At 51.2% G+C, this 20,149-nt stretch overlaps 1 protein-coding gene across 1 annotated transcript in view; it reads right to left on the bottom strand.

Annotated features, from left to right (window-relative positions):
- Positions 1-7,564: 7,564 nt before the first annotated feature.
- The window catches only part of CHSY1 (chondroitin sulfate synthase 1), a 76,240-nt gene continuing 63,655 nt past the window's right edge, over positions 7,565-20,149 (bottom strand). Inside the window, exon 3 of the mRNA XM_061999580.1 lies at positions 7,565-11,011. Coding sequence (XP_061855564.1) covers positions 9,419-11,011 — 1,593 coding nt within the window. The 3' untranslated portion in view covers positions 7,565-9,418. The remainder of the gene's footprint in view (positions 11,012-20,149) is intronic.

The raw sequence follows: 20,149 nt of genomic DNA, 5'->3' as shown, positions 1-20,149 counted from the left end.
GGGTCCCAGTTCCCAAAAGTGACTGAGAGCCTGAGTGCTGCTGCCCTGGGGTTGGGGCAACCCCCCTGTCAGCAAACCTGAGGCCTCCAGCACAAGGCTCCCTCAGGTAAGAAACGCACATGGTGTGGGAATGAATCCCCAGGGGCAGAAATGAACACCACTGAGAAACAAAAACCCCAAACCCAGCATTCAAACAGTTGATGATTTCAAAGCTGCTTGTCTCCCACAGCAAAGCCTGTTCTGCTCCCAGCATCATCCACCCCTGGGCATGGGACGGGGTCCTGGCCAAAGGCAGGAGCCCCAGAGCCTGGGGACAGGAGTCCCCATTGCTGGCACTTGCTGTGTCTGTCCTGGGCCTCACTTTCAGCTTCTAAAATTGAGCCTGAGCAGAGGCTGGGGGGAGTTGTGGGGTGTGTTATTCCTTCAGCTGACCAAGGAGAGAAGGGAGAACAGTTCATTTTTATTTTAGCCAGGTGCCCCCAGCCCATCCCAGGAAGGGCTCTGCTCTGCTCTGAGAGGGAAAAGGATGCTCTCAAATGAGATTGACCCTGGCAGCAGCAGCAGGGGCTGGGGGGTGCTGGGGCCAGGCAGCTGCTGGCTGGAGCCCAAATACCCCACCTTGGAGCCCAAATACCCCACCTTGGAGCCCAAATACCTGGCTTGGATCCCAAACACCCTACCTTGGAGTCCAAATACCTGCCTTGGAGCCCAAACACCCCATCATGGAGCCTGAATACCCTGTTTTGGAGCCCAAACACCCCACTTTGGAGCCCAAATACCTCACCTTGGACCCCAAATACCTCACCTCGGAGTCCAAATACCTGGCTTGGATCCCAAATACCCTACCTTGGAGTCCAAATACCTGCCTTGGAGCCCAAACACCCCATCATGGAGCCCGAATACCCTGTTTTGGAGCCCAAACACCCCACCTTGGAGCCCAAATACCCTGTCCTGGAGCTGTGCTCTGGCTGCCCTGGGAGCTGCAAGTACCCCTGCTAGGCTGGTCCCTGCAGAGCTCAGCTCTCCTTCACCCACCTGGAGTGAACCCAGCCCAGTGACCCGCTGGCACTGCCAGCTCATGGCAGGTTTGGCCATTCTCTGCCAGCATCGCTGGAGTGAGCAGGTGCAGGCTGGGCCCTGGGATGGGGAACCAGTGCCCAGTACCCAGGGAAACGGGGCAGCATTAAAGCCCATTCTACTGGGAAATGAAGGAAAGGCTGGTTCTTTGGTATTTTGCCCTGGGCAGCAGTGCAGGATTGGGCCCAAACGCCTGTGACAGCTCCCAGAGCAGCCCAGCACCCTGGTCCTGTCCCACTGCACTCATCCTGCCCCCCAGCCCCGGCAGCTCCGGTGCTTCTGAGCCTTAACAACTCCTTTTCCAGCTGCATTTTCTGACAGCTGGGAGACTCAAATGTCTTTTCCCTTCTCTGTTACCTTCAACATCCAGGGGAAAATAAACCAACCCAAACGTCAGTATGTCAGAGCAACGTCCCCTCTGGTGCCCAGGGACAAGGGTGGGTGGGAGGGTGTTTTCCATCACATGCCCCATCCCTCACGGCACCGAGGCGGTTTGTAAGGGACGTGGGGAAGGGGCAGCCCCGGCTGCTTTGTATTCTGCTGCTGAGAGGACAGAGGAAATTAGTTTTCTTTAAGCAAACTTTAAAGGACAGGAAATATTGTGGCTGTCTGGGGCTGCCAGCGTGTCCTCAGCACACCCCGGGCCCAGGGCAGCGCCGGGGCCTGGACACACGGTGGCGGGGGCAGGAGGAGGGGCTGCTCTGCCAGGGCAGGGGCTGCTCTCTGCCACCGAGGCCCAAGAAAGTGACACCAAGATTGAAGATCAAACCCACAAAAATCTCAAGGAAAGCCCCTTTCTCCAAGAGCTCAGCTGAGTTTACACCCCTCACTGCAGCTGCAGGGCTGTGCTCAGTGCTGGGCCCCTCACTCACTGCCACAGGGACACTGAGGGGCTGCAGCGTGGCCAGAGCCGGGCACAGAGCTGGGGAAGGGGCTGGAGCACAAGGGGCTGGGGAGGGGCTGAGGGAATGGGGGTGTTGAGCCTGGAGAAGAGGAGGCTGAGGGGAGACAGGAGCACTCTCTGACACTCCCTGACAGGAGGCTGCAGGGAGCTGGGGGTCGGTCTCTGCTGCCTTCTCCCCAGTAATGAATGACAGGACAAGAGGAAAGTGGCTCAGGTTGCCCCAGGGGAGGCTGAGATTGGAGCTGAGGCAGAACTGTTTCCCTGAGAGGGGTGTCAGCCCCTGTGCCAGGCTGCCCAGGGAGCTGGGGGAGTGCCCAGCCCTGGAGGGATCCCAAAGCCATGGAGCTGAGGTGCTGAGGGCTGTGGGTTAGTGCTGGGCTGGGCAGGGTGAGGGCAGGGCTGGGACTCCAGCAGCTTCAAGGGCTTCTCCAATCAAGCTGATTCTGTGATTCTCCTTCCCAGCCTGGGCTGGTGTCCCCAGGAAGATGCTTCTCTCCACCCATGCTGAGCCTACCCCTGATTTTTCCCTCATCCCTTGTTTGTGCTTTTGTGCCTACAGCTGCACCTCATCAGGCTCCTCCCAGCTTCAGGTCCTACTAATTTCTCCTTCATGCCAAGCTGTGACTCTCCTGCCCCTCTCCTGCCCCTCAAAATAATCTCAAACCCCAGAGGTCCTGATGCACAGCAGCTGGAGCAGGCCCTGCCTGACACAGCCCACAGCTGCTTGGAGGAAAAACAAGCACAAACATTCAGGTTTTCTTTTAAAACAAAGCCCTTCCCCACCCTGAGGCTCCCACTGCAAACCATCACCTGTGTTTGGGCATTCATTATCTTTGTCAGGTGGGGAGGCTGCAGCCTGGGCAGGGGCTGATGGGGATGAGGAGGATGATGAGGTCAGTGATGGGAACGGGGATTGGGATGAGGATGAGGTCAGGGATGGGCTTGGAGCTGAGGAGGAGGATGGGGCCGGGAATGGAGTTGGGGATGAGGAGGAGGAGACCAGGAATAGGGTTGGAGTTGAGGAGGAGGATGGGGATTAGGGTGAAGAGGAAGATTGGAATTGTGATGATGAGGAGGAGGAGAATGGGGCCAGGGATGGGGTTGGGGATAAGGAGGAGGATGGGGCCAGAAATGGGGTTGGGGATAAGGAGGATGGGGCCAGGAATGGGGTTGGGGACGAGGAGGAGGATGGGAATTGGAATGAGGAGGAAGATGGGGCCAGGGATGCAGTTGGGGTTGGGGATAGGGCAGGTGCTCAGCACCCAGGGAATCACAGAGAATGATTTGGGCAGGGAGTAGCTGCCCAGGGGGCTGCAATTCAGGGTTGCTGGGGCCATGGGTCCTGCCTCACCCCACAGAACTACCCCAGCTCCCCTTGTTCCAAAGCCAAGCCGCCGGCAGAGCCAACAGCGCCCATTTGCTTCAGAAGCTTGTTTGACTGCAGCGTGACGTTGTGCCCTCTGGGTGAGCCCTCTTACTGAACTATCAACAAAACACAAAGGTATCTCTATTTTTTTTTTTGTTTTCCTTTTCCAAAGCAGTGGGTGAGAGGCTTAGCAGGACCCAGGCAAGGCCCCCCCAGCACCCACCCCCCTTCCCGAGGCACCCGAGCTCTGCAGCCTGGAAACGTTGGAGCTGAGTCAGGTCAATTAAAGTTGAAGTTTTTATTGAATTAAAGTGTGAAAGTAAATACAGCCAGCCCAGGATTCAGGCTGCTAGGGCTTGGGGTTTTTATGTTAATTCAGTTTCCCCCCCCCCCCATACTCATAAATGTGATTTAAAAGGTGGTTGAGATTGCTGGGCTGGAGGAGAGCTGGGAGATGAGGTTTGGAGCTTGGAAAGGATGCAGACGGGTTTCTTGCACCTGGGAAAGCATCAGCAGCACTTTGGACGTGAGGAATAAAAGAGCTTCTGGCAGCAGTGGCCAGGTGACATCCAGTAAAGGAGTTGGGGAAGGAAACCTCAGGGGATGCAGCTGCACCACAGCTCGATGTGCCTTGGCTGGGGGAGACGAGGAGGCATCTCCCCATGCCCTGGGAGGAGACAGCCTCTGAGCTCAACTGGGACCAAAAACCCCTTAATTTCATAGAATCACACACTGGTTTGGGTTGGAAGGGGCCTTAAAGCTCATCTTGTTCCAACCCCTTGCCATGGGAAGGGATCCCTTCCACTAGCCCAAGTTGCTCCCAGCCCCATCCAACCTGCCCTTGGACAACTTCCAGGGATGGGGCAGCCACAGCCTCTGTGGGCAGCCTGTGCCAGGGCCTCAGCACCCTCACAGGGAAGAACTTCTTCCTTAGAGCTCATTAAATCTCCCCTCTGTCAGTTTGAAGCCATTTCCCCTTACCCGAGTCAGTGCAGTAACTTGCCTTGAGAGAGTCCAGTGGAGGAGGAGCCTGGTAGGACCTGGCAGCATCTGCCCCAGGCACAGCATGAACCTGCACCCCATTTTTAATGCCTCTGGAAGATTTTTCTTTCCAAAAGGCTCTCGAGCCAGGCTGGCTGTGCAAGAGGAGTATTTTTAGCAAGTATTCATGTGAAACAACTCAAGCTAATAATTTGCAATGTAAAGTTAGAGCTTCAGCAAAAGCTCAGACGAAGCAGATTTGGGGTCAGCGGGACTTTCTTGCTGGTTTTTGCTGACAGGAGCAGCACTGCCAGGTCCTGGGGAGCTGCACTGAGTCTGGAGCCCAGAACTGAGTCTTCAGGGCAATAAACCCCCTCCTCCATGCCTAAAGAATCAAATCTGGAAACACTTCCACGGTTACAGAGAAATATTGACCCTGTGAAGAGTCCCAGGGAGCATGACAGTCACTGAAGGTGCTGTGCTGCCCTTCCCAGACCTGTGCTTTCCCCATCTCCTTTGCCTCTTTCACCATACCCCAGCTCGTGGCTCCCAGAGAACTCTGGCCATTCCCCACAAGACACGACAACCAGGCTCCCCAACCCACCCCACAAATGGCCCTGCCAGAAGGAAGGATCAAAACAGGCTTTAGGCTCCTTTGTGGGCCTCCTCACGTTCACCTCAGCCCCTCCTTTCCCTTCAGCTCTATCTTCTGCAGGTCATCACCCCTCGAAGCCAGAGGACAAGCCCTGGGCATGGTCAGTGCCAGAGATCCAACCCTGGGGAGCACCAGGGAGGGGACATCCAGCCCTCAAGAAGCAAAGATGGCCTGAAAGGTGAGGATGGAGATGGGTCACCCCATCTGTGCTTCGGAACGTGGTCCCTCTGCAGTCAGTGGTGGGTGATGGCTGCTCCTGCGGCTCAGCAGACACAACCCCACAGCCCTCCAGAGCCAAGGGGGCTGAGAAAGCCCCTGAGGGACCCCACCACGAGCCCTGAGGGGAATGGCACCACGGTTCCCAGCTTTGTCTCATGAGGTGAGAGAGAGGTGGGAGGTTTAAAGCCAAGGGCTGAAGGGGTGCAAAGCTCCTCGAACTGGGAGTGTTTGTTTACTGCTGTGAGTGTGCCCACAAGCAGCACACCCTGGGTTACAAATGCTGCAGGGAGCAGGGGAAGGTGTCTCACATCTGTAATTGTTTTAATGAAGGGGAGAAGCCTGTGAATATCCAGCAGACCTCTGCTAATGCCTCTGGGACACCCTGCTCCCGTTTCAGGATGACACCATCTCGTTTTCTCACACCTTGTCTGAGTTAAGGGACCAGAGGCAAATCCAGCACCAACTGCCTTCTGAGCATGAAGCAGACTCCTCCCTGCACTGAACCACTGGAGTAAACTGTAAGTGAAGCATTCAGCCCCAGAAACACAGAATCAGGGGATCTTAAGGGTTGGAAGGAACCTCCAAAGCTCATCCAGTGCCACCCCCCTGCCAGAGCAGCACCACCTAGAGCAGGTCACACAGGAACTCGTCCGGGTGGGTTTGGATGTCTCTAGAGGAGACTCCACAGCCCATCTGGGCAGCCCCTTCCAGTGCTCCCTCATCTCAACAGTGAGGAAATTCTTCCTTGTGTTTCTTTGGAAGCTCTTGTGTTCCAGTTTATACCCACTGACCTTTGTCAGAGGACTTTGGCACAGGGCAGCTGGTGACTTCCACTCTCCAGCTCCTCACAACTCGGGCAGCAAATGGCTCTTACTTCAGTACAGAAGGGGGTTCATACAGTTAGACTTTATCACAGATGCTTTTAATTCACAATGTCACTTGAAAATGGGTTGGTTTTAAGCTGTGGGTCTGTAAGATACGTGGAGAGTTAGGACATGAGGCCTGGAGAGTGGTTCACTGTCGATGCTGCTTGGCTGGATTTGGTACCTGGATCAGAACTGCAGGCACTGAGCAAAAAAACACCCCAGTGCCACATGGTGCCTTTCATTAATTGCTTTTCCCATTTACATGCATTCTGGGTTTATGGGCTAAAAAAAGGCTGACATCACCATAAATGTTACTAAATACTGTATTAAGTACAGGCCTTCCCCTACTCTCCAGTCTCCTGGTACAGTTGTGTAGGGTTCATGTTCCTCAGGCTCTTTTCTGCAGCCACAAATACCAGTTACCTTTTCTTTCCCCCCTTCCCTTGTGTGAAGAAACATTTCTGGAATCCCCAAGATTCTTGCTTGGGGACTTTTCACACAACCACAGCCTCATGCTGATACTGAAGGGCTGTGATAGAACTGGCAGAGATGTTAAAAGTAAGTGCTCCACACAATAACTACTTTTCCTGTGTTTCAGATACGCAAAACACTACGAAATGATTCAGCCTTGTCACGGACTGCATCGTAAACATACAGTTATGGATGGCTTCAGACAGAAAAGCATTTGAATCTTAACATGGAAACAGTTTGGTGAGAAAAGCCCTTGAAGCTCCTGCAGTCCCAGCCCTGCCCTCACCCTGCCCAGCCCAGCACTAACCCACGGCCCTCAGCACCTCAGCTCCACGGCTTTGGGATCCCTCCAGGGCTGGGCACTCCCCCAGCTCCCTGGGCAGCCTGGCACAGGGGCTGACACCCCTCTCAGGGAAACAGTTCTGCCTCAGCTCCAGCCTCAGCCTCCCCTGGGGCAACCTGAGCCACTTTCCTCTTGTCCTGTCATTCATTACTGGGGAGAAGGCAGCAGAGACCAACCCCCAGCTCCCTGCAGCCTCCTGTCAGGGAGTGTCAGAGAGTGCTCCTGTCTCCCCTCAGCCTCCTCTTCTCCAGGCTCAACACCCCCATTCCCTCAGCCCCTCCCCAGCACTCTTGTGCTCCAGCTCTGTGCCCGGCTCTGGCCACGCTGCAGCCCCTCAGTGTCCCTGTGGCAGTGAGTGAGGGGCCCAGCACTGAGCACAGCCCTGGAGCTGCAGCCTCCCCAGGGCCCAGCACAGCAGGAGCAGTGGCAGTGCTCACCAGTCTGATGGAGGGACACGTTTTCCCTCTCCCCAGAGCTGAGGTATGGGGTGTTACATTTGTTCTGGGCCAAACGACCACATAAGGGTCAAACCCTCGTGTGAGAGGAGGATCCTTTGACCGAGTTTTCCTTCCCCACAGGGTTTCCCTGCCCAGCTGTGGCTGCGCTGTGTGGGAAGGACACGGACAGAGGCAGACACCATCAGGAGCTCCAGTTGCAAATAAAAAAATCTTTATTGCATCTTAGAAGCAAGTCTTTAAAAAAAAACAACAGGAAGAAAGAAAAAAAGAAAGAAAAAAGATTTTCCATGCACTGAATCCATCCAAGTACCTACAACCTGGGACTGGCACCGAGTACCAGCAACGTTATCAGACGTCGACTCTACGTTAGCTGCAGTTCACGTTCCACAGGCGTGGAAGCAACGGGCATTTCCTCTCCTGGAACAGCAATTGCTCCCCCAGATCCCTTCAGACACAACAACCTACATGGGGTTCATCTCTGTTCCTTCACTGGCCTCCACCTCCCACAGAGCTCAGCCGAGAGGAACTGGGAGCGATGGGACGAAACGGTGCTGGAGGACACGGTAGAAAAATAGATTGTTGGCTGTTTTTTGTTGTTCTGTTTCTGCTGAGCGAGATATTTACAGGTAGGCAGGTCCCAACAGGTCAGCTGCTTCAACCACAACGGCCACTCCCTGTCTCAAGTCTCAATGTCAAGGGTTCCCTTTCTGGCTTTAAGGCACTTTGTGTATTTTTCTCTTACCTTGCTAGGTGTTCACTCACAGGGGTCAACTCTTGCCACGTATCCGGCCTCCCCCATCCCCAGCTCCTCTTAGAACACCAAAGGAATTCCTAAGCTTCCTGAAGTCATTCCAAAAATGTGAGAGAACTTTGCGGGGGGGGAGGGGATGATAAAACAAAAAAGGAAACCACAAAGAAAGTTCATCCAAAAAAGAGAAAAAGTGTTTTAGAGAGTAATCTTTGGAGATCATTTACTGCAGGGATGATGTACACTACCTTACCAGGGAGAAGATGCAATACATTCCTAATATATATATATATATTTACACACACATATATATATATATAAAATATTAAAATGACTAACAGATATTCAAGGAAAGGTCAAGAACCTAAACCAATGGATATTAAATAAATTAATGGTCTAGCAGATACAGGAAAAAAAAACCAAAACAAAACCCCAAAAGAATCCCAAAACAAAACTAGGAATCCAATGTACTAATTGTTCCCATTAAACATCAGGGCACCGACTGGAGCTTGCAAAGTTCTCCTGGGGGGCTGCGAAGGGTTCGCTGTGCTGCGAGGGACTCGGGGTTCCCCTCCTCCTCCCTTCCCTCTTTGGGCACGTGGCACCAGCTCCAGGCAGATAAAGAACCCACCATGGGTTCCTCAAGTTGACATCCAGGTGTGGACCAAAGAGAAAAGAACAAGAGTTTTGACAAGGACTCGTCAGGGAGTGGGTTGTGCTTAATTTTCTTGCCTCCCTTGGAGTCTCCTGGCCGTGGCGAGTGGAAGTGTGTTTTGGAACTGAAATAAATCATCATTTGCAAAGTAAAAAACGAAATCAAAAGATTACCCTCCCCCTCAGCATTGCCACACAACTGGAAAACAAGGGCCATCCTCAAGCAAAGCAGCAGGACCTTTGCAGGGCAAGCAGTCCCCACGCCACACCGCTCCCATCCCTGCTCACGCCATCCCAGCAACGCGGGAAGGGAGGAAACAACCTGTTCTTTTTTGTTCATAAGGAAATCCTAATTCAAGTCAGGCTTCCTCCGATGGGGCAGAGAACTCTGAAACCTTGGTTTGTTCATTTGAAGGCAAAGATGGATCACAGTTTTGTTCAACACCAAACCCCACCCCGCCCCCACCCCCACCGAACGCCCCGAGGGCTTTTGTTCCTCCGCAAGCGAGCGCTGCGTTACGCCAAAACAACGGCTGAACCAGATCCTTGTGGTGGTCTTTTAAAAGTGAATTATCACAAAAAAACATTTTCCCCCAAAAATAAATTAGATAATTAAAAAAAAAAAAAAACAACCATCCCAAACCCTCCCCCAGTCTTTTCCAGCATAGCTGGACATTTAGGCTGTCCTCACCGAGCCGTTAGTATTGCTGCCTTTCCCAAAACTGGGGTCGTTCTTTTCGAACCAGATTTCAGCCAGCTGCTGTGTGGACCCATACGTTGAAGCTTTGGACCCCAAGCACATTTTGTACTGTTTTGGATCAAGGTTAGGGTCGCAGAAAACGGGGTGATGCACGTGGACTACTCCGATCTCTTGGCTTCGGAATGTTTTTAAGCCGGCTTGAATGACTTTGTTGAAGAGGTCGACGTCTTCCAGGCCCCAGCCTTGGATGGAGACGTCAAAGCCACCCGCTCGAAGAAGATCACCTTTGTAAATACAGGTAATACCAAAGCCATAGTTCCTCCAGAAACCTGTTTTCTGGGTGAAGGCAAAATGATTGTCACTAGGAACTTTTCCACTATAAACAATCTTTGGATCATACTGGCTAAAAATGATGGGGAAGTATACCTGCTGACCCAAAACTGTGTTGGCTCGACAGCGCTGGAGGAAGTCGGTGGTAAACACCAAGTCAACGTCACAGAAGAAAAGTAAAGACTCGTTCTGGAACTGAGAGGATCCGACTTCCAGAGCCAGCGCCCTGGAGAACTCCCCCGACACCGGCAGCACCTGCATGTCAGCCTTGGGGTACTTGGAGTGGTAATCTCTCATCAGCTCGATCTGCTTCGCTTTGTCGGGGTTGGAGTTGGAGTTGAAAAGCAGCACCACCAGCTTGACGTTCTGGTTTGGGATGAGGCACGTCTTCTCAAAGTTGCCCATGAACCTGGCAAACATGTCGAAACGGCCGGAGAGGGGGATCAGGATGTTGATCTTCTTGTCTTTGAGTTCCTTCCTCTCTACTTTCGATCTGCTGAGCTGGAAGGGAACGAACATCTTGAGCGAGTTGGAGAGGAAAGACAAGGATCCAGAATCCTGGTTGATCTTGCTGGCCAGCTCCTTGGCGTCCATCTCCTCGTGCTCCATGAACTGGATCTTGCTGAAGGTCTGCTGCAGGTACGCGTGTCTCCTGACGGGAACCGTCATCTTCTTCCCCTTGTGCTTCTTGTACAGCAGCAGCAAGTCCAGAACGTACTCTGCCCCGTACATGGGGTTCACCCTGCGATAGCCATACTGTATTTCCTTGAAATCTATGATCCTCCCCCGGGTCTTGGCGTTGGCGTTGATCATCTCCATCACCTGCATCACGATGTCGTCCAGCGCCTCCCGCTGAGACGAGTCCATTCCCCTGCGCGGGGGCTGCCCGTCGGCCCCCGAATACAGGTACTTCCCCGTAAGAAACTCCCACTCCAAGATTTCTTCCCGGTGGCGGGGCTGGAACCTCATGAAGGAAGGAGGCATCCCCAGCTGCAGGTCGTCTTTGTGGATTTCCGTGTTGCTGTACTTGCTCATGAGGACGATCTCGCGGTGCAGCTGCACGGTGCGGTGCCGCAGCTCCGCGATCTTGCGGCTCAGCATGTAGCTGTGAAGCCGGTACTGGTACGGGGGGTTCTTGTTGGGGTGCAGAGTTATGGCTCTGTGGATTTTGCTGTTCCTCAGGTCTCGGATGTAGCCTTTTTTGTTCTGCTCATAGTTTTCATAGAACAGCTGCTGCATCTAGAAGAGAGAGAAAGGAGAAGTCAGCGTCTTGGCAGGGCTCCCCTCGGGAAAGTGAGCCCCCGCAGCCCCCGCTGAGAGAGAATTCCTCCCCGCTCGCAGGGGAGGCTGGAGGCTTTCTGAGTAAGCTGTTCTTGGGTTTAGGCACAGGTTGTAGCCACACCAGCTGCTATTCAAGGGAATTAAGAGGATTACTCGTTGTAAACTGGCGAAAGAAACATCAACCACGGATTTGGGATTACTACAGCCCGTTCTAGAGATACCACCGTTGGCCAAGCACCAGAGCAGCAGGCTGCAAGCTCGGTTTTTTCACACAAGACAGCATCACCAGGAAAAAAAGAAAAGCTCCACGAAGTGCCCACTATAAAACTCTGACTATTCATCTGCTTGCCACAGGCTTTCAGAACAAGAAGAAAGAGCAATTAAAAAGGGTGCCACGTGCATGATGACACCTTTGCCATCACACCCAAATGCTCCTTCACACCCAAATGCTCCTTTAGGCACTGGAACTCCAGCTTGCTGAAAGTTTGCATTCAAGATGCCAAATGTGTTATCTGCAGTGCTGCAAAGCAAAGCTACAGTTCCCCTCTCCTTTTAAACTGTAAAAGTCAACTGCACCCGAGATTCCCAGCAGTAGTTCCAGAAGGCAGGTAATACAGAAGCGTGTCTGCACCAGGATAAAAGCATCCTTCAAGTGGAAACTGCTATTTCAAAACAAGGAGATAGCGAGCTAAGATTAGATTCACAAGCCTCAGGGAAAAGCCACAACTTGAGGAAAACAGACAAACCAGCTTTACAGTTCTCAGTAGCTCAGGCAGTAGCTGATGTAACGAAAAGACATCTGCAAGCCAGGATGATAACGTGGAAAATAAGCTGGGACATAAAAAACAAACCAAGAAGGGAAAAAAAGCAACCCCCAAGGCCAAAGTTATCTGCCAGCTAAGACCACGGACACTGAAAAAAATCAAGGGCTGATTCAATGTCACGACACAAACGTCATGGACCTGCCAGAGGAGCTGACACGACGGCTTCACGCGCTACAGGATCCGATCCACGTCACCGGCAGCAGGATGTGCTGGAGTTAATGCAGTCAATAAAGCCCTCATACAAAGGCTGTGAAGATTAGCAAAGGGCTGAAGCCCACAAACCAAACAGAAGAGAGAATGACTCAAGTCTGATGGCAATTACCAGGGCACAAAAAGGGAAATCACAGGCTCAGGAACGTCCCTTTAACTGATGCCTCTCCCAGCTGCTCAGCCCCAGCAGCAGCCCCTCTTTTATTAGGCCTCCGGCCACATTGTTCCCATTACTGTGGACAGGGGTTAATGTGAGGGATAAATCCACACCTGGATTTCATCTCCACTATCTTCACAAACCAGCTGCCAGCGGGAACCCAACGGCACCGGGGTGAGCGGCCTCGGCTCAGGGCGGCTCGTGTGGGCTCTCAGCTGAATACACCTAATCCCGTTCAAAGCAGGCAGGGAGGGAGGGATTTCAGCTGGGCTGAGAAGGGAAGGACGTTGCTTTTTCACGGGTCATTCACCTTTTTTGCCCACTCTCCAAGTGATTCCTGCTGCTCTCGTGCTGCTGTGAGCACTCGAGGCCAAGGGCTGCCTCTTATTAGATAGATCCCACAGGGCAACGTGGCCAAAGGAGAACATCTTGGTGATGGCCTCTTGGCAAGCCAGGGATGAGCTGCCTGTCAAGACGTGTTTCCCTTCAGAAGCCAGGTACAATTTAAGACAGCTCTATGGGCTGAGTTTAGTTGGTCTGTGTTCAGCTGAGCGTTATCCACACTGAGGGACCCTCTTTCTTTCCCAAGATCCGTGTTTCTCCACTCGCCCAAAGACTGATCTTCATTTGTACCTCTATATTGTTTCCTCTACCCATGACACTTTATTTTTGGCCACTTTGACCCTTGTTGCTTCTGTCAAGGGCTCTAGGAGACCTCGAATCACTCCCACAGAGTAGCACCACTGATTGCAATGGAGAGCTCACTCAGCAAGAACAAGACCAGCCCAACGCTGCAGGACCCACACGTGTGTTTTTACTGACTCCACTATCTGTTCTCTCTAACATTACACATACATGGAAGTCCTAAACACACACAGTAACAGACTTCACTGCCATTTTAACTATAGGCACAGGCTTTCCCAGGAGCACTGTGACGTTAGATAAAAATCCTTCAATCGTGTCACTAGGCAACTGTTCCTTAAAGGAAAACGGACAATACGACTTCATTTCAAATCTTGCTTTGAATTTCTAAGAAGCAAAATCAAGACCATGCAGCCTGAATGCATTTACTCCCAAATTGCCATCTAGGGCATTCTGAATTAGCTGCAAGAGGAAACCATGAGAAGCAGAAAAGCTTTTAGATTACACAACAAAGTTTTAATAGGATACCGATGGGTAGGAAAATGTTATGAAACTTCCCAGTGGAAGTAAAAACCTGAGCCCCTAACAAACGGCCACGAATGAAAGGAACAAGCCTGTTTTAAAGCTCTGGCATGCCCTGTGGGAGGGACTAACGTCTTAGCTTAACTTCTGGACTTGCAATACTGCTTCTTGCATCTTCCAAAGGCTGGCCAACTTTGGAAACCAAATTGGAAATCAACTGTTAACTCAGCAGGACTCTACTGGTGACACAAAGCAATTTACAACTGAAACGTCCCTTAAGGGTCACCTTGCTCCAGTCAAAAAAGTGACAACTGTAAGAAGCCCTGAGATGCAACTAATGAGAAGCACCACAGCAGCCAGGCTTTTCTGTAATCCTGTTGTTCACAATTTCATCTGTTTTCTCTACGAGGTCTCCCCCTCTCTGACTCCAAAGTCCCCGCTGTCTCCTTGCTCAGCACCCTGCAGCCCCGATCCCCCAGCCAGGGAGCGAGGTACCCCCCATAGCTGCAGGAAGCACAAGGAAGGGGTGAAGCAGTTCCCTACAAAGGGTATAATGACTTCCAAACCATTTTTTGCACAGTGGCATGAAATGCTGTAAAAGAAGCCCAAGTAGTCAGCCGCCAATTTAAGCCCTCCCTGGGCCCGGGCACCCGCGGACACTGGCTCAATGCTGCAGAAGTGCTGCGACGCCCATGGGCTTTCCTGCACAAGGAGTCTCATGGGGACTGAGGTTTCTCACCTACATTTACCAATCTGGAAAGAAATGAGCACTTCCCTCCATAGGCTTCAACAGCTCCACCAACATTAATTTACCCAAGTCACTAAGGCAGTGCTAGTCCTCAGCAGTGGGTATCCTCACTAAGTGCTAATAGAGCTACTACCTCGGTTGAGTCCCAACCCCTACATTACGTGTTAGCACACCTGGGCTTTTGTCTTCACACAATACTGGAAAGCTGTAAGGCAGCCAAAAAAAAAAAAAGCATAATTAACCCTTGTGTACCTCATTAATAGGTCAGTGGGTGGGTGAAGACAACAGAGGAAGCAATAAGCTGTGATTTGTGTGCTCCTCCCAGGCCGCAGCCGTTAAACGCACACGTGGGGAGCGACACCAGCACGTCTCCAACGGACGTTATGTGCAGACTTCCCCGTGCCTCTTACCAGGCTCTTGAGAGTTGGGACTCTTGCAAACTCTTCTTTCAGTGAAGCAGGTTTCTCTATGATTCTTTTTTGTTGTTTAAAAAGAGGACCTTTCATGGATATTAATTTTGCAACGATTATATTCTGAGCGTGCTTTATCCTAGCGCACAGCTCTGAGAGCAAAGGGGTACAAAGAAGAGCTACTCTTTATTGACCACCATTTACTCTAGACCTGTTGAAGCCTTAAAAACCCTAATGTTCCCCAAACCATTAGAGACTGAATGTTTAAACTGTGGTACAGCTGTTGTGGGCATTACTGGCTCGTGTCCAAGAGAGCAACTGAAAGGAGAGAGTGTTGGGTTCTTCGTTTTAAATGAAGAAGTCTTTTGCAGGCCAAAAAAAAGTGTACTGGAGAAAATGGACTTTAAAAATAAGACCAGTTTATGCAGAGACTGGCCTGCAGCCATGGATTAGCCCCTGGGGGCTTTCTCTCACAGCTCCAGATTGTACTACCACAGTCCAGAAAACGCAACCCCACAAGTCTCACGGAAAGCAGTCGTGGACAAGACATGTTGTACAGCAGGCTTGGAAAGGCCCAAGATGTGCTTTAGGTGCAAAGCCAAACCAATTAAATGCTCGAAAGATGTCTCATGTCACCCAGCACATGAGCACCTCAGCTGGCAGGAGATGAGGATGCAGGTCCCTCTGCACAGCTGGTGCAGAGCTGCTCTCCCACTCACAGGAGTAACGTGGGTCCTGTGTGACCTACTCTAGGCGATTCTGCTCTGGCATGGGGGGTTGACCTTCCCTTCCAACCCTCTCTGCTGCCAGAACTGTGCAGGATGCTCAGCCCCATCTCCTCCTGCCAGAGGTGCGGCTGTAGGAGTGCAAGGGGGCTGTTCCTGGTTGGTTGGAAGGGAAATGAAAGATGTTTTGCACCCACATCCCAAGTCACTGTATGAAATAATCATAGCTGTGCTCACACAGCTTTTCCACTTAGCAGTGATAAATCAAACAGATCACTTCTGCTCTTTAAATCACTCTGTAGCTAAAGTCACTAAAATATTTTGCAGGTAGACCCAATCAAAAGGAGCTGCCATTCAGTGGGATCTCAGCTGGCTTGAGAGTTGAGCACAGAGGAGCCTCATGAGGTTCAGCAAGGGCAAGTGCAGAGTCCTGCTCCTGGGAAGGAGCAACCCCATGCACCAGGACAGGCTGGGGGTGACCTGCTGGAGAGCACCTCCAGGAGAGGGACCTGGGAGTGCTGGTTGAGAACAAACGAAACACAAGCAGCAACGTGCCCTCATGGTCAAGAAGCCAATGGCATCCTGGGGGACATCAAGAATAGTGTGGGCAGCATGCTGAGGGAGGTTCTGCTCCCCCTCTGCTCTGCCCTGGTGAGGCCTCATCTGGAGTCTCATGTCCAGTTCTGGGCTCCCTAGCTCAAGAGGGACAGGGCTGAGGAGCAAAGGCCCAAGCTCTGAGATGTGACCCCACTGCCCAGTTACTTCTCACACAAATTTCATCACGTACCAAATTTGTTTCATAAATTAAAGGAGGCAAAAAAGTAATCAGCTGGCCATCCCCAACAGCTGGCACTCAACATTTCCACAGCAGCCTCCTGTGCTAGAGAAGCAGAGCCAGCTGTGCTGTCCTGCAGCCTCTGAGGGCAGTCACTCCAGGCATGCTCTGAAGCAAGAAGTTCACTTAGTACAACACAACCTCCCTGTTCTTACACGCTGCCTCATGCCGGGGCCTCGCAGAGCCTTCTGCACTGCTCTCCAAAGTATTCCAGAGAGGAAGCCAAGTATCTAAGGCAAGCTTCAAGCACAGCAAACTCAAGGTCACTGAATTCCCAAGGAATCTGTGAATTCAGAGTTGCTGCTGGAGTTCAATCTTGTGTTAACAATACCGAGTAGCTGTTTAATTAAACAACTGTCCTTCTCCCAAGCCTTTCTTGTTTAAGCAAGTAGAAGAGCTTAAAAACTACTTATTCATTTACAGTTTCTCAAACTGAGAGGCCTTGAAAGTATTCCCAGCTTGGCAGCAGAACGAAGCAAACCTGCAGAAATGAATGTGTCTTGAAGAGTGGCATCGTGTACCTCACCCCCCAACCCCGAGCTTGACAATCTCATTACCCAAAAGCTGCACAGCCCATGGGTCTTGGGAACTGAGATCCTCCAGCTAGGAAGCAGAGGAGAACTCCCCTTCTCCTGGCCCTGCATCAAATTGAGCTTCATCCTCCTGGTCTAAACAGGGACAAGGGAGCCTGATCTCTGAGTCATGCAGTGAGGATTCTTTCCTCTGGCTGCCTCTATTTTAGATAAGCAGGACAAACTGAATCAGACCTGCTGTGTAAAGAAAAGACTTTTGTAATGGCATAACACTCAAAAGAGGAGTGTCAAAGAAGATACTTGCTGATTTAGTGACGCTTCTTTTCCCTTGTATCTGACACAGGAACTACACAGATGCCATAGTGCAGCCCATAAAGCCTGGAATTGCTTCTCTAGAGGCACAGATTTCAGTTTTCAAAGCATAAACCAGAATATAACCTGAAAGCATTTTGTACCTCAGGAGTAATCAGATAAAACAGAATGTGCCTTTAACTGTGCAAACCTCAGGAAAGCTGGATACAACTGCAAGGCTTTCTTCCAGAGAGGTTCTGACTTAACAGAACCAAAACCAAGTAAAACACCACTAAATATTAACAAATGTTCTATGCTACAGCTACTAAAGGAGCAGAACATCATAGGTGCTAATGATTAACAACCATTGCTCTTGCTGGAGAAAGTGTGCTCGAAACTTGTTTCTAGCATGATTTCCAAATTGGTGCAAACTGCTGTTCTGCACATGGCTGTGCCTCGCTCAAGGGAAGGCTTTGACCCACAGGGCAAATGATTCAGCTCTCTCTCTCTCCAGCAGAGAGGGACTGCCTCTGTCCCACATCCAAACCAAACCAGGAGCGCAGTCCCCTGCTGCTGATTTGCTCACTGAAAGGCCAGACCCAGGGATGACGCCAAACAACTTGCCCACCGAATATACTGCATCTGGGGATTTATCTGCCTTGTTGTCAACTCCACACTTCCAGACTCTGCAGTAGAAGCAGGGTACGTGAAAAACTTGGTTTTCATTATGAATTTCAACAGGCCCATGAAAGAGTGAGCCACAGCCTTGGAGCCTGTGTCTGCTCTTTCTCATGCAGAGTGTTACGGTTGCAGAGGAGCACCCGTGACCCTGGGAGGGTAGTTTCTCAGAGATGATGAGCAGGAAGCTTCTGATACCTTGGCAAATATGTTTTTGGATGCTGGGAACAGTTAGAGGGATGCAATCTCCTCTGAGCAGAGATTACAGAAGACAAGACCTCTCCTGGCCAGCTGTATGATTTTCCACCGTGTGTTTTCAAGAGGCAGTAATGGAATCATTTGGAAATACTTTTGCCCGTGCAATTCGAAGATTCCTATCTGGGAGCTGCTTTCCACATCCAGTGGTTCTGCAGGAGTTGTGAGCCATGATGGATGATGAGCCTTCTTGGTCCCAAGATAGCTTAGCAAAAGCTAATCACAAGTTTGTCACAAGCTCCTGCTCACATGGGGGTGGAGAAGACAGCCTCTGCTTGGAGAAACTTCAGTTGCAGCCTGGACATCCACACATCACCTCAACAGCAGTCCAACACGAGAAACAAGGCTGGAGCAGCTCAGCACCTCTGCCAGACTGGCTGGGGACAGCAGTGATTTGTAGCACACGCCAGACCAGATCTCCAGTTCTCTACCAACACCAGATTCTGCAAAAACCCTGGGAGAAGAACAGGGCATCTTGCAGCAGGATTAGCCTTGCACACTTTGCTTTGGATCCTAAAGGCATTTAGAAATGTGCCTGCTTTATGCTCTGTTAATAGCTGACAGTAAAACCATTTCACTGCCAGCAGCACCAGTATTGGCTAATGAAAACTGTCAAAAAACTGGGAATATATTAGACTACTGATTTCTCTCCTAGTGACCCCTCCTCCCAGCTGCCACAACAGCCCTTCTATGGGTGCTGCAGCCAGAAAAAGGGATGCAGCACAAAAGCCAAGGTGATGGCTGAATTGCTGTTGTGCTAGCTGGATGGCACTGCCTCTCTCCTTCAGGCTTGGATTTTAATGAGTGCTCTGATATAGTTCTCACTAACCAACACTTTTTCCCGGGTCATGTTAAGACACCCAATACTTGAGGTGATTTAATGCTCACGGCCCTTTAGCAAGAAGGGCATGCAGCAGCTCTGAGTCTGCAGGTGATGGGGAGCTCCATGGGAATTCCACTGACTTCCTTCAGATGAACAGTGCTCCCATCTGACAGCCAGCTCTGTGAACCATTTCAGCACAGCCTGAAGGCACTGGCTATCCCAGGTGTCGCTGACATCCCTCTAGCTCCTCAAGCTTAGCAACAGCCACTGCGGCTGAGCAAAAGGCACATGGAGCTGTGAGTATCTATATATCAGCCTCCCAAAAGCAGAAAGCCTCCCACTAAGGACCAGGATCTCCTTCTGCTCTTGCAGCAAGGCTGCCTGCCTTTGTTGGCCCTGTTGAAGGCTGCACCAAACAGGAAGAGAGCCTGAAGCACGAGGCAGCACTGGGTTTCGTGCCTAGGACCAGTGTCAGCAGGACACCCCCCCAAGGCATCCAGCAATAAAGCACCAACTCACTCTGAGATCCTCTGACTGCTTCTCGTAAGTGAAGCTGGATTTAAAAGAACATCTCCTTTTATTTCTATTGGTGGAAACCAAGACCAAGCTATGGAGTTCCTTACAAGCTCCCACAGCACCAGTGCCCAACACACACGTCATGTTTGTGACACACGCAGATGGTTTCCCTGCAGCCTGAGAGCTCGGATCGGTTCTTCATCTTCAGTCTGGGTTTTCAGCCAGAGCCACCAGTTCTGGAGCTGGTTTGAAGATTGTCTGCAAGGGCCTGGACTCAATCACCAGCTTCTTTCACACGGGGAGCCGTGCAGGATGACAGCTTCCAGGGTTTACTAGAGCTGCACAGCATTGTTCTGAAGTGTGCGCTCTAAACGCGGGCACATTTTTTTTATTCACCAAAAGAATTGCTTAAAAAACTGCTCAGAGGAGGGAAATAAAGCCGCAAACCCTTGCTTTATGTGGAGAAGCACCATGTTTCAGTCAGCCCATGAGGATCCTACAGCTGAGCCCTAGCCCTGGGATAACACAGGCTGCGATGATAAAGAGCATCATGTGGTAACAGACAGAGTTTCCACAGCGAGATGCCATGATTGCGAAAGCATTTCTCTTGCACTTGTATCATTACCAAGCAGCACTTAAAGCCTGCCCACTATTCTGTGCTGAGGGTAAAAGCAAAATCTGCTCTTTGTCTCATCGCTGGAAAACAAATGTACAGCATCCAGTGCAGATGTGGCACTGCCAAAACCATACAAGGACAGGGTCTCTGCCTGAAAGAGCTCTGCCATCTAAAATGAGCGCAACACACAGTATAGTCTGGTTATAAAGGTACAGCTCCTTCATCAGCAGAGGAGGTTTGCTCATTCAGAGGGTTGATGAGCTCTCAAGACTTTGACTCTCATGCACCGTACATCAAAAGCCCCATAAATT

Source organism: Colius striatus, chromosome 7 (assembly GCF_028858725.1).
Source record: "Colius striatus isolate bColStr4 chromosome 7, bColStr4.1.hap1, whole genome shotgun sequence".
Lineage (NCBI taxonomy): Eukaryota > Metazoa > Chordata > Aves > Coliiformes > Coliidae > Colius > Colius striatus.
This window is presented reverse-complemented; position numbering and strand designations above follow the sequence as displayed.